We start from the raw sequence: 14,641 nt of genomic DNA on the forward strand, positions 1-14,641 counted from the left end.
AGCCCTGAAAACCCTGCACATTAAAGAAACTAACATGGCAACACTGCTAACATAAACTTATAAAAGTTTGGCTTATAACAGTTTTATTGCTAATGTTGCCACATGATAAAAATAAAAAAACAGCTTAATTTTATTTCCTGTTTACATTTTCCACTAGGCACTGTCACATGTTTGCAGAGTTCTAAACAATATTGGAGGGAGATTATAAGAAAATACTCTTGATACAATGCTAATGCTCTTCTTTTGAATACTACTTCATACCCCTCAGCATGACAATCCCTCTCAAACTTTATTTGTTTGATGACTTAAGAAAGAATGATAGCAAACACACAAACTTCTTATAATTATTTATGTATATTTAATTGTGATTACGACATTTGTGTTTCACTTTCTTGCGTTTCGCTGAGTGTATTTACTTGTGTTTACTTAATTTAGTCAGTTCAATTCAAAAACGGTTCACTTTAGTTTAGTTCTCATTTAACGGCCTACCAACAAGTGTGTGTTTTTTTATTGTTAGCTCTTCAGCTATTTACTTGAAATTTCACAGAGTAAATCGGTATTTTGAACGTATTTTCAATTGATGTGCATTTAATTCTTGAGGAAATAATAAAAAAAAAGCTGAAAAATAATAATTAAGTACAAATTTCAACATATTGTGCAAATTTATTAGTAATTTGTTGTTAATTGTTTGAGGCTTTAGTTGAAAATAAAAGAAGAGAGAAAATTGTAAAAAAATCTAAAAAATTTTTGCAAAAATAACAACCAGCTGTTAGTTACAAAACAAAAATTTAGGTTGTTGGTGATATTTAGAAGCAACGAGAGAATAATTTCGTAAAAAAGTATAAAAAAATAACATCATCACTTAAAGTAGTAGTGGTTTAAAAACAAAAACAACAAATTTAAATTTAAAACAAAAACACCAGTTGTTGTTGTTGTTTATCTTTTTAATATGACAATCATGGAGAGTATCAACGAATTAATGGGATCTCCCGCTGTGCGCATTAAGGTAAATTTTAATTATTTTAAAATGTTGAAAACTTCTTTTTATAGATTTTGCTAAAAATACATACATATATATGTACATAAGTATTTACTCTGTATCGCAATACGGGGCGTTTTTAATTGAAACATTTTATTGTATTAATCAGTCATAATAAACAATTAGTCAGCTTGCACGATAGATCATTCAGTCAGTCATAATCTGCCTCTCCCCTCTTAATCACTCTCTTATTTTTCGTGCACTTGTTTGTTTTTTTGCATTGTTTTCGTTTATTATTATTTTTATGGCAGTGTCAGTGCCCAATTTGAAATTTACAACTTGCAATTGCAGTTACTATTTTTGAATTTGATTTGACCTCTTTTTGTTAAATTTGGGGGGGGGGGGGGTTGTTTAAAAATCTGTTTGTGTGTTTGTTCATTTTAGTTACACCACCGCCACATGCCATTTCCGATGGCGTTTTGAATTTGAATTTGTGTTCTTTAATTTAAATCATTTTTTTATTCGCTAGTTTGCGCTAAATATTTTATTTCTGGGAAATTTTGTCTGTTGTCCAAATGTCTAGATTCGCATGTGTTGTTGTTTCGTTAGAAAATTTAAAAATTTATTTTCAATTTAAAATTTTGTTAAAAATAAATACATGGTTTTGTATTTGTTCTAAAGTAAAGGAATTTTATATGTTTTCAACGCAAACAAGTTTGTTTTTTATTTTAACAAATTTGGTTTAAAAATCCATAAATCATTTGGAAATCTGTTGTCGTTACTTTGTCGCGATCAATTTAGCAATTTTCTTGTCTGGAAATTGAGAAATTTTGGAAGTAGATACATATACATACATACATATTGTTGATTTGAAAGAAGATTATTTTAATCTTGTCAATTTAGCGAAGTAAGGGCAGGAATGTACTAGTTCTAAAATCTCAAAAATGCAATCAATAATCGAAATGCTGTTTTACTTAGAAGATGTTCATACTAAACAATTTTTTTTTCGATTCCAAAAATAAATCACATATTCCTTGTTTATTATAACGAACAATCTATGAATTCTAATTAATAAATAGCAAAAACTTGTTTTATAATTGATTACTATTGTCTTTAAATTAAGTAATATATTTAAATATTTATTTAAGAACTGAATTTTAAGAAGCAGTTTTTGATTTTCTATCTATGATAAACTGTTGCAAACAATGCTTCTGAATTATTACTGAATGTAACCAATTCCGGATTAGTATGAAACCATGTTCAGTTCGAGGTCAGTGCTAGTTCCGTTCTAGTTCAGTTCAGTTCTAGTTCAGTTCTAGTTCAGTTCTAGTTCAGTTCTAGTTCAGTTCTAGTTCAGTTCTAGTTCAGTTCTAGTTCAGTTCTACTTCAGTTCTAGTTAAGTTCTAGTTAGTTCTAGTTCAGTTCTAGTTCAGTTCTAGTTCAGTTCTAGTTCAGTTCTAGTTCAGTTCTAGTTCAGTTCTAGTTCAGTTCTAGTTCAGTTCTAGTTCAGTTCTAGTTCAGTTCTAGTTCAGTTCTAGTTCAGTTCTAGTTCAGTTCTAGTTCAGTTCTAGTTCAGTTCTAGTTCAGTTCAGTTCTAGTTCAGTTCTAGTTCAGTTCTAGTTCAGTTCTTGTTCAGTTCTAGTTCAGATCTAGTTCAGTTCTAGTTCAGTTCTAGTTCAGTTCTAGTTCAGTTCTAGTTCAGTTCTAGTTCAGTTCTAGTTCAGTTCTAGTTCAGTTCTAGTTCAGTTCTAGTTCAGTTCTAGTTCAGTTCTAGTTCAGTTCTAGTTCAGTTCTAGTTCAGTTCTAGTTCAGTTCTAGTTCAGTTCTAGTTCAGTTCTAGTTCAGTTCTAGTTCAGTTCTAGTTCAGTTCTAGTTCAGTTCTAGTTCAGTTCTAGTTCAGTTCTAGTTCAGTTCTAGTTCAGTTCTAGTTCAGTTCTAGTTCAGTTCTAGTTCAGTTCTAGTTCAGTTCTAGTTCAGTTCTAGTTCAGTTCTAGTTCAGTTCTAGTTCAGTTCTAGTTCAGTTCTAGTTCAGTTCTAGTTCAGTTCTAGTTCAGTTCTAGTTCAGTTCTAGTTCAGTTCTAGTTCAGTTCTAGTTCAGTTAGTCAGTTTATCAGTTCTCGTTCAGTTTCAGTTCAGTTCTAGGTTCAGTTCTAGTTCAGTTCTAGTTCAGTTCTAGTTCAGTTTAGTTCAGGTTAGTTCAGTTCAGTTCAGTCTAGTTCAGTTCTAGTTTCCGTTCGTAGTTCAGTTCTAGTTCAGTTCTAGATTCAGTTCTAGTTCAGTTCTAGTTTCAGTTCTAGTTCAGTTCTAGTTCCGTTCTAGTTCAGTTCTAGTTCAGTTCTAGTTCTAGTTCTAGTTCTAGTTCAGTTCTAGTTCAGTTCTAGTTCAGTTCTAGTTCAGTTTAGTTCAGTTCTAGTTCAGTTCTAGTTCATTCTGTTCATTCTAGTTCAGTTCTCGTTCAGTTCTAGTTCAGTTCTAGTTCAGTTCTAGTTCAGTTCTCGTTCAGGTTCTAGTCAGTTTCTAGTCATTTCTAGTTCAGTTTCTAGTTCAGTTTCTGTTCAGTTCCTAGTTTCATTCTAGTTCAGTTCTAGTTCAGTTCTAGTTCAGTTCTAGTTCAGTTCTAGTTCAGTTCTAGTTCAGTTCTAGTTCAGTTTAGTTCAGTTCTAGTTCAGTTTAGTTCAGTTCTAGTTCAGTACTAGTTTCAGTTCCTAGTTTCAGTTCTAGTTCAGTTCTAGTTCAAGTTCTAGTTCAGTTCTAGTCAGTCATTAGTTCAGTTCTAGTTCCGGTTCAGTTCAGTTCTAGTTCATATTCTTTCAGTTCTAGTTCAGTCTATCATCTAGTCCGGTCGGTTAGTTTGTTTTTTACAGATACATTTGGCAGGCATTTTAAACATTTTATGTGGGTCTGGTAAGAGGTCACTAATATTTCTCACACAAAATAAAAAGTATCAAATTTTTAAATACTTGTTGGTTTTAAAATAATGTTAAAAATTTGAATGTCAACTCCTACAGAATTTGAGTTTCAATGTCACAACCAAATAAAATTGAGGGAAGAGTCACAGATAGCCGTTATATGTATGTATAAGATTTGAGTTGGTGAAATTGATTTTTTTGAGTTGATGAAATGGAAAATTTTATTATAAAACTTTATATGTATGTATTATTATTTTACTATAGTTCAAATAGTTCCAATTATAGTTATAATTATACACAAATAATTTGCCGGGAAAAACTTTATAACTTTTATAAAATTAAATAAATAAGATTTATAGCGATTTCTTATGTATTTGAACAATTATATTTGTGTGAAAATAATAATATAATCCATCACCATTGTAATTGGATCAAATCGTATTTACGCCTTTCTTTTTAACAAAAATATTTTGTTTTCCATCTTTCACTCAAATGTGTGGGATGTTTCGTAAAAATATATATATGGACAAAAGATACGGGTTCATCAACCATAATACATATTTTTCAAATTATTTCTTAACTTCTTATACATATTTATTTGTATTTGCTTTATTTTATTTTAATTTTATTTAATAATAAACTTTTTCTTATCTTATCCGTAGAATACTTTTAAATAGAATATTTTATCCAATGACAAAATTGTTTATTAAATTTAGTTAGCGTGTTTAAAGAAATTGTTTAGATATTAAGTCGACTAATTCTCATAAATGTCGCATAAAACATCATTAGTAAATCGCAAGATATTGAAAGAATCTATTTAAGAAATTCCACCTAATAGTATAGGGTTTTAAAAATCATAATCAATTCACGGAATTACAACGGTTTCGCTTTGGAAATGATGAGATAGCTTGTTAAATTCAGGTTCTGTTCTAGTTCTGTTCTGTTTTACTTCTAGTTCTGTTCTGTTCTAGTTCTGTTCTAGTTCTGTTCTAGTTCTGTTCTAGTTCTGTTCTAGTTCTGTTCTAGTTCTGTTCTAGTTCTGTTCTAGTTCTGTTCTAGTTCTGTTCTAGTTCTGTTCTAGTTCTGTTCTAGTTCTGTTCTAGTTCTAGTTCTGTTCTAGTTCTGTTCCAGTTCTGTTCTAGTTCTGTTCTAGTTCTGTTCTAGTTCTGTTCTAGTTCTGTTCTAGTTCTGTTCTAGTTCTGTTCTAGTTCTGTTCTAGTTCTGTTCTAGTTCTGTTCTAGTTCTGTTCTAGTTCTGTTCTAGTTCTGTTCTAGTTCTGTTCTAGTTCTGTTCTAGTTCTGTTCTAGTTCTGTTCTAGTTCTGTTCTAGTTCTGTTCTAGTTCTGTTCTAGTTCTGTTCTAGTTCTAGTTCTGTTCTAGTTCTGTTCTAGTTCTGTTCTAGTTCTGTTCTAGTTCTGTTCTAGTTCTGTTCTAGTTCTGTTCTAGTTCTGTTCTAGTTCTGTTCTAGTTCTGTTCTAGTTCTGTTCTAGTTCTGTTCTAGTTCTGTTCTAGTTCTGTTCAAGTTCTGTTCTAGTTCTGTTCTAGTTCTGTTCTAGTTCTGTTCTAGTTCTGTTCTGTTCTAGGTCTGTTCTAGGTCTGTTTACTTATGTTCTAGTTCTGTTCTAGTTCTGTTCTAGTTCTGTTCTAGTTCTGTTCTAGTTCTGTTCTAGTTCTGTTCTAGTTCTGTTCTAGTTCTGTTCTAGTTCTGTTCTAGTTCTGTTCCAGTTCTGTTCTAGTTCTGTTCTAGTTCTGTTTTAGTTGTGTTCTAGTTTTGTTCTAGTTCTGTTCTAGTTCTGTTCTAGTTCTGTTCTAGTTCTGCTCTAGTTCTGTTCTAGTTCTGTTCTAGTTCTGTTCTAGTTGTCTTGAAATGGGTTAATGTAAAAGAAGAAAAATAACGATAAATTATGTTCATATTTACTTCCAACCTTTAATTAAACCAAAATGTTATTATGTATTAGAAATACATCTACAAACAAGTTGACAACCACAACATGTTCAACCAAATATGAAAAAATACTTATTCATACATTGAAAAATATAATAGATATTTTCAAATGAATCAAACACACACACAGATACTAAATCAAAATGCATTTAAAACTAAAATCTGTATGTTCCGTCTGTCTGCCACATTTGCTCTCTCAACTGCACTTCAATCCATTCATCTTTTTTCTGCTACTTTTTAAAGATCCCCTGCTTAGTAAGTTTAGATTTCGTCAGTCGGTCTTCAGTTGTAGTGGTTATTGTTATTCTATTGGAGGTATACATATTTCTATGGCTTCCCTGGAGCAACAAAAAAACTAACAAGTATTGAATTCTACTAACTAGTAGTTGGGGTTGACTGGCTGTTTTGCTAACTTTTCCAAGTTATTACTGTTGTAGATGCCCGAGTCAACGACAGAATGTTTGCAATGGACAATCAATTGAAGGTGGTTTGAATTACTTTGATTTAGTATTTAATTAATTATATTATAATTTGGATTTAGTCAAGCATTTATTTTTTATTAATCCTTTTTTATATTATTTCTATTTTCTTTTATTGCAGTTGGTGGCTTTTGTTCACTTTGTTTTCATATCAAATGCCATGCTGGGCTCATGGGGTCATGGAGCCTATGAATTTTATAACTTCCTATTTATAATCTCCATGTTCTGGTGCATGCACAGCAAGGATTCCGTGGATGCGGTTCATGTAGTAAGTAATTATGTTGGGAATTTAAATGAAGTGATATTTTTTAAATGGAAAACAATTATATTTCAATGGTTTCTGTTGCTAATGATCTAGGTACAAAGTACTTAGAAATACTTGCTATATGTGGCAAGTTCATGTAGTTTGTGTCTTTATGTTAAAATTTAATGTGTGTGTCAAGTAAATTAAAGAAGTTCAATAAACTTATTGCTTGTGCTAAGAATGGTGAAGTGTTGAAATACAGAAGTGTTAAATAAAGTAGCAATCTGAATGGAATCTGATTAAACTATTAATAAATATGTATGCATAATAAAAATAATGGTTTCAGTATTGTCTTCAAAACCATTCAGTCACTTACTTAACACTTTCGTATAAGTAACTGATTAAAAATGTTAATTCTCACACTAATGGAGAACAATGGTTTAGTAAGTTAGTTAGTTAGTTTGAAGGTGGATGTACATATATACATCAATACACCTAGGCCTCTATCGGGCCTGTTGTGGAGCTCCTTAACCAGTGTCGAACCCACCACCTCCGGTCTACCAGACTAGAACACTAACCACTAACCAACCGGAGACCACACAATGGTTTAGTTCTAGTTTAGCTCTTGTTCAGTTTTAGATCAGTTCTTGTTTAGTTCTAGTTCAGTTCTAGTTCAGTTCTAGATCAGTTCTAGTTCAGTTCTAGTTCAATTCTAGTTCAATTCTAGTTCAGTTCTAGTTCAGTTCTAGTTCTGTTCTAGTTCAGTTCTAGTTCAGTTTTAGTTCAGTTCTAGTTCAGTTCTAGTTCAGTTCTAGTTCAGTTCTAGTTCAGTTCTAGTTCAGTTCTAGTTCAGTTCTGTTCAGTTCTGTTCAGTTCTAGTCAGTTCTAGTTCAGTCTAGTTCAGTTCAGTTCTAGTTCAGTTCTAGTTTCAGTCATCTAGTTCAGTTTCTAGTTCAGTTCTAGTTCAGTCTAGTCGTTCTAAGTGGTTCAGTTCTAGTTCAGTTCTAGTTCAGTTCTAGTTTCAGTTTCTAGTCCAGTTTCTAGTTCAGTTCTAGTTCAGTATGTTCTATTCTCGTCATTCTAGTGCAGTTCTAGTTCAGTTTCTAGTTGCAGTTCTAGGTTTCAGTTCTAGTTCAGTTCATAGTTCAGTTCTAGTTCCGTTTCTAGTTTCGTTCTAGTTTCAGTTCTAGTTCAGTTCCTAGTTCACGTTCTAATTTCAGTCCTAGTTCAGTTCTAGTTCAGTTCTAGTTCAGTTCTAGTTCAGTTCTAAGTTCAGTCTAAGTTCAGTTCTAGTTCAGGTTTCTAGTTCAGTTCTAGTTCAGGTTCTAGTTCAGTTTCTAGGTCAGTGTCTAGTTTCAGTTCTAGTTCAGTTTCTAGTTCAGTTTCTAGTTCAGTTTCTAGTTCAGTTCTAGTTCAGTTTCTAGGTTCAGGCTTCTAGTTCCAGCTTTCTAGTTCAGTCTAGTTCAGTTCTGAGTCAGTTCTAGTTCAGTTCTAGTTCAGTTCTAGTTTCAGTTCTATGTTCAGTTCTAGTTTCAGTTTCTAGTTCAGTTCTAGTTCAGTTCTAGTTCAGTTTCAGTCAGTTCTAGTTCTAGTTCAGTTCTAGTTCAGTTCTAGTTCAGTTCTAGTTCAGTTCTAGTTCAGTTCTAGTTCAGTTCTAGTTCAGTTCTAGTTCAGTTCTAGTTCAGTTCTAGTTCAGTTCTAGTTCGGTTCTAGTTCAGTTCTAGTTCAGTTCTAGTTCAGTTCTAGTTCAGTTCTAGTTCAGTTCTAGTTCAGTTCTAGTTCAATTCTAGTTCAGTTCTAGTTCAGTTCTAGTTCAGTTCTAGTTCAGTTCTAGTTCAGTTCTAGTTCAGTTCTAGTTCAGTTCTAGTTCAGTTCTAGTTCAGTTCTAGTTCAGTTCTAGTTCAGTTCTAGTTCCGTTCAAGTTCAGTTCTAGTTCCGTTCTAGTTCAGTTCTAGTTCAGTTCTAGTTCAGTTCTAGTTCAGTTCTAGTTCAGTTCTAGTTCAGTTCTAGTTCAGTTCTAGTTCAGTTCTAGTTCAGTTCTAGTTCAGTTCTAGTTCAGTTCTAGTTCAGTTCTAGTTCAGTTCTAGTTCAGTTCTAGTTCAGTTCTAGTTCAGTTCTAGTTCAGTTCTAGTTCAGTTCTAGTTCAGTTCTAGTTCAGTTCTAGTTCTAGTTCAGTTCTAGTTCAGTTCTAGTTCAGTTCTAGTTCAGTTCTAGTTCAGTTCTAGTTCAGTTTTCTTAGTTCAGTTCTAGTTCGGTTCTAGTTCAGTTCTAGTTCAGTTCTAGTTCAGTTCTAGTTCAGTTCTAGTTCAGTTCTAGTTCAGTTCTAGTTCAATTCTAGTTCAGTTCTAGTTCAGTTCTAGTTCAGTTCTAGTTCAGTTCTAGTTCAGTTCTAGTTCAGTTCTAGTTCAGTTCTAGTTCAGTTCTAGTTCAGTTCTAGTTCAGTTCAGTTCTAGTTCCGTTCAAGTTCAGTTCTAGTTCCGTTCTAGTTCAGTTCTAGTTCAGTTCTAGTTCAGTTCTAGTTCAGTTCTAGTTCAGTTCTAGTTCAGTTCTAGTTCAGTTCTAGTTCAGTTCTAGTTCAGTTCTATTCTAGTTCAGTTCTAGTTCAGTTCTAGTTCAGTTCTAGTTCAGTTCTAGTTCAGTTCTAGTTCAGTTCTAGTTCAGTTCTAGTTCAGTTATAGTTCAGTTCTAGTTCAGTTCTAGTTCAGTTCTAGTCAGTTCTAGTTCAGTCTAGTCATTTAGTTCAGTTTTAGTTCAGTTCTAGTTCAGTTCTAGTTCAGTCCAGTTCAGTTCTAGTTCAGTTCCAGTTCAGTTCTAGTTCAGTTCTAGTTCAGTTCTAGTTCAGTTCTAGTTCAGTTCTAGTTCAGTTCTAGTTCAGTTCTAGTTCAGTTCTAGTTCAGTTCTAGTTCAGTTCCAGTTCAGTTCTAGTTCTAGTTCAGTTCTAGTTCAGTTCTAGTTCAGTTCCAGTTCAGTTCTAGTTCAGTTCTAGTTCAGTTCTGGTTCAGCTCTAGTTCAGCTGTAGTTCAGTTCTAGTTCAGTTCTATTCAGTCCATTTAGAAGTCAGTTCTTACATTCATTCCTAGTTATTCATTCAATGATGTAAGAAACAAAATAGCTTTAATGACATGTCGCGCATAACGGATATTCAAATCTATTATTTACAACTTTATTATTCAGACAAACATAGCACACAGTTCATTAGACCATTTCAAGTATTAAATAAGTAAAAACATAAAATAATATATTTGATTTAATAACAAGGACATTAAATAAAATGTTCTTAGAAATTTTCTACTTCTTTCTACACTTCTGGTAGTTTTAATCAAACAAAACTTTTATTTACAAACGCGTCGTGGTCATTTTCAACTTTGACCTTATAAGCGTGTGCTGCTATTTGAAATAAATTAATCATATGCCTCCGCCATTTTATGCCTTTTGGGTTATTTCTTTATAAAGTTTTATTAAAAAAACTGAAACCCATGCCGATGGAGAATACTACTTAAAAATAGCCCCTCTGACCTGAATCATGGTAAACACTAGAGTGTTTTTTTTATTTATTTTACAACTTAAGACGCGAACCAGGCGTTCTAATAAACTAATCCTTAACACTCACTCACGCAATTACAACTATATTTTTTTAACGGCTACCCAGAGGTGGGGTCTTTGTATTTTTTTCTTTTTTTCATTCCTTAAGTGTTTTACACCATTTCATTTCGCAAGAATTATAATTACATTAAAATTAATTGTTTGAATTTATTTATAAATTGTGTAGAGAGCGAGCGATTCAAATGCGTTTTAAGGTTGATTAATTTTATTGTTGTAAATGCAAAGTATTTTTCCACACAGACTATGAGTCAGAATTGTAGATTTATTTTATAGATCTAAAATTAAACATATTTTTAATGAAAATGTGCTTTACTTAAAACGGTGACCTAGTAGCGGGATTAATTTGTTATGAAGGTTTAAATTTAAACTTTAAATAGCAGAAATAAAAATAAAATCTGAACTTAAGAGCTTTAGTCCAGAATCAGATTTGTTGAATATTGAAATTCAGATTTGACATTTAAACGTAAATGGTGTTTGTATAAATTATTATTATTTTTTTACTAATCTTCAAACTTAAAAGGGTAAAAAACACGCAAATTTTAAGAAAAACACTAAATAAAATCGATATAGCATTTCATTAAAATCTACAAGACTAATTTGAATAAAAAGTCTTTTAAATTTTTCGGGAAATACGAAATAAGAAAACATTTATTTGTTAAATTTTTTAAGAGTAAAATATCACGACTTATAACCAAATTAGAACTAAACTAGCTCTGAACTAGAACTGATATGAACAGAACTGGAATTGAACTAGAACTGAACTAGAACTGAACTAGAACTGAACTAGAACTGAACTAGAACTGAACTAGAACTGAACTAGAACTGAACTTGAACTGAACTAGAACTGAACTTGAACTGAACTAGAACTGAACTAGAACTGAACTAGAACTGAACTAGAACTGAACTAGAACTGAACTAGAACTGAACTAGAACTGAACTAGAACTGAACTAGAACTGAACTAGAACTGAACTAGAACTGAACTAGAACTGAACTAGAACTGAACTAGAACTGAACTAGAACTGAACTAGAACTGAACTAGAACTGAACTAGAACTGAACTAGAACTGAACTAGTACTGAACTAGAACTGAACTAGAACTGAACTAGAACTGAACTAGAACTGAACTAGAACTGAACTAGAACTGAACTAGAACTGAACTAGAACTGAACTAGAACTGAACTAGAACTGAACTAGAACTGAACAAGAACTGAACTAGAACTGAACTAGAACTGAACTAGAACTGAACTAGAACTGAACTAGAATTGAACTAGAACTGAACTAGAACTGAACTAGAACTGAACTAGAACTGAACTAGAATTGAACTAGAACTGAACTAGAACTGAACTAGAACTGAACTAGAACTGAACTAGAACTGAACTAGAACTGAACTAGAACTAAACTTGAACAGAACTAGAAGTGAACTAGAACTGAACTAGAACTGAACTAGAACTGAACTAGAACTGAACTAGAACTGAATTAGAACTGAACTAGAACTGAACTAGAACTGAACTAGAACTGAACTAGAACTGAACTAGAACTGAACTAGAACTGAACTAGAACTGAACTAGAACTGAACTAGAACTGAACTAGAACTGAACTAGAACTGAACTAGAACTGAACTAGAACTGAACTAGAACTGAACTAGAACTGAACTAGAACTGAACTAGAACTGAACTAGAACTGAACTAGAACTGAACTAGAACTGAACTAGAACTGAACTAGAACTGAACTAGAACTGAACTAGAACTGAACTAGAACTGAACTAGAACTGAACTAGAACTGAACTAGAACTGAACTAGAACTGAACTAGAACTGAACTAGAACTGAACTAGAACTGAACTAGAACTGAACTAGAACTGAACTTGAACTGAACTAGAACTGAACTTGAACTGAACTAGAACTGAATTAGACTGAACTAGAACTGAATTAGAACTGAACTAGAACTGAACTAGAACTGAACTAGAACTGAACTAGAACTGAACTAGAACTGAACAAGAACTCAACTAGAACTGAACTAGAATTAGAATTGCACAAGAAGTGAACTAGAACTAATTTAGAATTGGATTTGAACTGAACTAGAACTGATCTCCGAGAAGGCAGCGCAACATGAAATATAATAGCTTTTCTATTTCTTTTTTCTTTTCAAATATCAGACCAAAGTATCCGCCATTTGCATTAGTTACAAAATATCTTTCTATATTATTTTAAATAATTAGTACATATTTCTAAGTAATTTGGTTTTTAGTTGCTTTCAATATCTTCAATATGCAAAATATTTAAAAAAAGTCACATATAAACTAACACATTCGCAAATAAAACTATAACGCAGTAAAATGATAAGAAACCTTAAATGAATTTCAAATTCCACAATTAATTCTTTATGCATCGCAAGCAGTAAATCTCAAAAATAATATTGATGTAAACTATTATCTATTTTAAGCTACTTTGACTTTAAATAATAAATTCCATTATAATCTAATTATTTTTTTTCTATTACAGGCACTAGTTATTGATACCAGCAGCATATTTTTTGATATAGTCAGCATTATTATGCATGCCAATTATATGAGTAAGTATTTGAATTATTCTTCTATTTATAAAAATGATTATTCATAATGGAATTCTGTTTCTTTCTCCCCCTATTAGATGGCTGGGCCATTGCGTTTGCCATTATTAATCTTATTTTGAGACCTATAAGTGTGGTTCTATTGTATCGCGAATTCAATGCACGAGGCGGTGCCACGGGCTCAGTATTCCCCACCACCACAACACAACAACGTAGTTATCAAGACATCGATAGACCCACACAAACAGTGCCAACAACATCAGCAGGACCCAATGTAGCGAGCATATTCTAAGTCAAATTTCTTATTTAATTAAAACAATACTAAAATTATTTAAAATCAATCGCAAAGAAAAAACTTTTAAAAAAGACTTAAAAATGTAATTTAAATTGAAAATGTTAATATGAATGTTTAACATTTGTCTTCTCTTTGTGTAACTATTGTTGTTATTTAAATGAAAAAAGTTAAAAATTATTATTACTACTATTTTGTATTAAAAAATATTTATGGTAATTATGATTACTTAAATTTTGCAATTATTGTATTTAGTTGTAAAGTAATTTTTGCTTATGTGAGTGTGTATTTTGGGTTTATTATTAAAAAAATTAACTTAAATTCTTCCAAATCATGTTAAATTTTACTATTTTTATTTTCTCTTTAGTAATTAAATACTTTTGTTAAAAGAAATAAAAAAATAATAATCTATTAATTAATTAATTTTGCATGATTTGCTCTAAATTAATGCTGACCTAGAGCTTTGATTTAGACTACAACTGAACTAGAACTGAACTAGAAATGAACTAGAACTGAACTAGAACTGAACTAGAACTGAACTAGAAATGAACTAGAACTGAACTAGAACTGAACTAGAACTGAACTAGAACTGAACTAGAACTGAACTTGAACTGAACTAGAACTGAACTAGAACTGAACTAGAACTGAACTAGAACTGAACTGGAACTGAACTAGAACTGAACTAGAACTGAACTAGAACTGAACTAGAACTGAACTAGAACTGAACTAGAACTGAACTAGAACTGAACTAGAACTGAACTAGAACTGAACTGAACTAGAACTGAACTGAACTGAACTGGACTAGAACTGAACTAGAACTGAACTAGAACTGAACTAGAACTGAACTAGAACTGAACTAGAACTGAACTAGAACTGAACTAGAACTGAACTAGAACTGAACTAGAACTGAACTAGAACTGAACTAGAACTGAACTAGAACTGAACTTGAACTGAACTAGAACTGAACTAGAACTGAACTAGAACTGAACTAGAACTGAACTAGAACTGAACTAGAACTGAACTTGAACTGAACTTGAACTGAAGTGAACTAGAACTGAACTAGAACTAAACTGGAACTGAACTAGAACTGAAGAAAAACTGAACTAGGTCTGAACCTGAACTGAATTAGAACTGAACTAGAACTGAACTAGAACTAGAACTGAACTAGAACTGAACTAGAACTGAACTAGAACTGAACTAGAACTGAACTAGAACTGAACTAGAACTGAACTAGAACTGAACTAGAACTGAACTAGAACTGAACTAGAACTGAACTAGAACTGAACTAGAACTGAACTAGAACTGAACTAGAACTGAACTAGGTCTGAACCTGAACTCAAATATAACTGAATTAGACCTGATCTAAAATTAAACTAGATATGAACTGAGAAAAATCTGAACCAGAGATAAACGTTATGCGGTTTCATCTACATATTCTGATTAAACTGAATATTAAGTTTTGTCATTTGATTTAAAATTTATTTAATTTTTCTATTCCATGCCCTTAAAAGATGCCTCTTAATATTTCACAATTATTATTCAAGCTGACTAAAAATCACCACAAATTTCGCCATTATTGATTTTCATAATTAGACCCTCCGACGATTGCAACAACCAAATCATAA

At 32.0% G+C, this 14,641-nt stretch overlaps 1 protein-coding gene across 3 annotated transcripts; it reads left to right on the forward strand.

Annotated features, from left to right (window-relative positions):
* The first annotated feature begins 456 nt into the window (after positions 1–456).
* LOC119608154 (type-1 angiotensin II receptor-associated protein) lies at positions 457–13,431 on the forward strand. Of its 3 annotated transcripts, XR_005231797.1 has the most exons (5): positions 457–1,006; positions 6,433–6,579; positions 12,658–12,727; positions 12,805–13,197; positions 13,233–13,431. XR_005231797.1 is itself a non-coding variant. In XM_037962454.1 (4 exons), the coding sequence occupies exons 1-4, from the start codon at positions 950–952 to the stop codon at positions 13,014–13,016; spliced, it is 486 nt and encodes a 161-aa protein (XP_037818382.1). In that variant the 5' UTR covers positions 457–949; the 3' UTR covers positions 13,017–13,431. The 3 variants fall into 3 exon arrangements, 2 of the variants coding, with proteins under 2 accessions (XP_037818382.1, XP_037818383.1); XM_037962454.1 differs by having other exon boundaries at positions 12,805–13,431; XM_037962455.1 differs by lacking the exons at positions 457–1,006; positions 13,233–13,431 and adding an exon at positions 6,111–6,316 and having other exon boundaries at positions 12,805–13,016.
* Positions 13,432–14,641: the final 1,210 nt, after the last annotated feature.

The sequence above is a fragment of the Lucilia sericata genome, unplaced genomic scaffold (genome assembly GCF_015586225.1).
Source record: "Lucilia sericata isolate MDLA Ls3-8-SP2 unplaced genomic scaffold, ASM1558622v1 Contig000797F_arrow, whole genome shotgun sequence".
Classification (NCBI taxonomy): Eukaryota; Metazoa; Arthropoda; class Insecta; order Diptera; family Calliphoridae; genus Lucilia; species Lucilia sericata.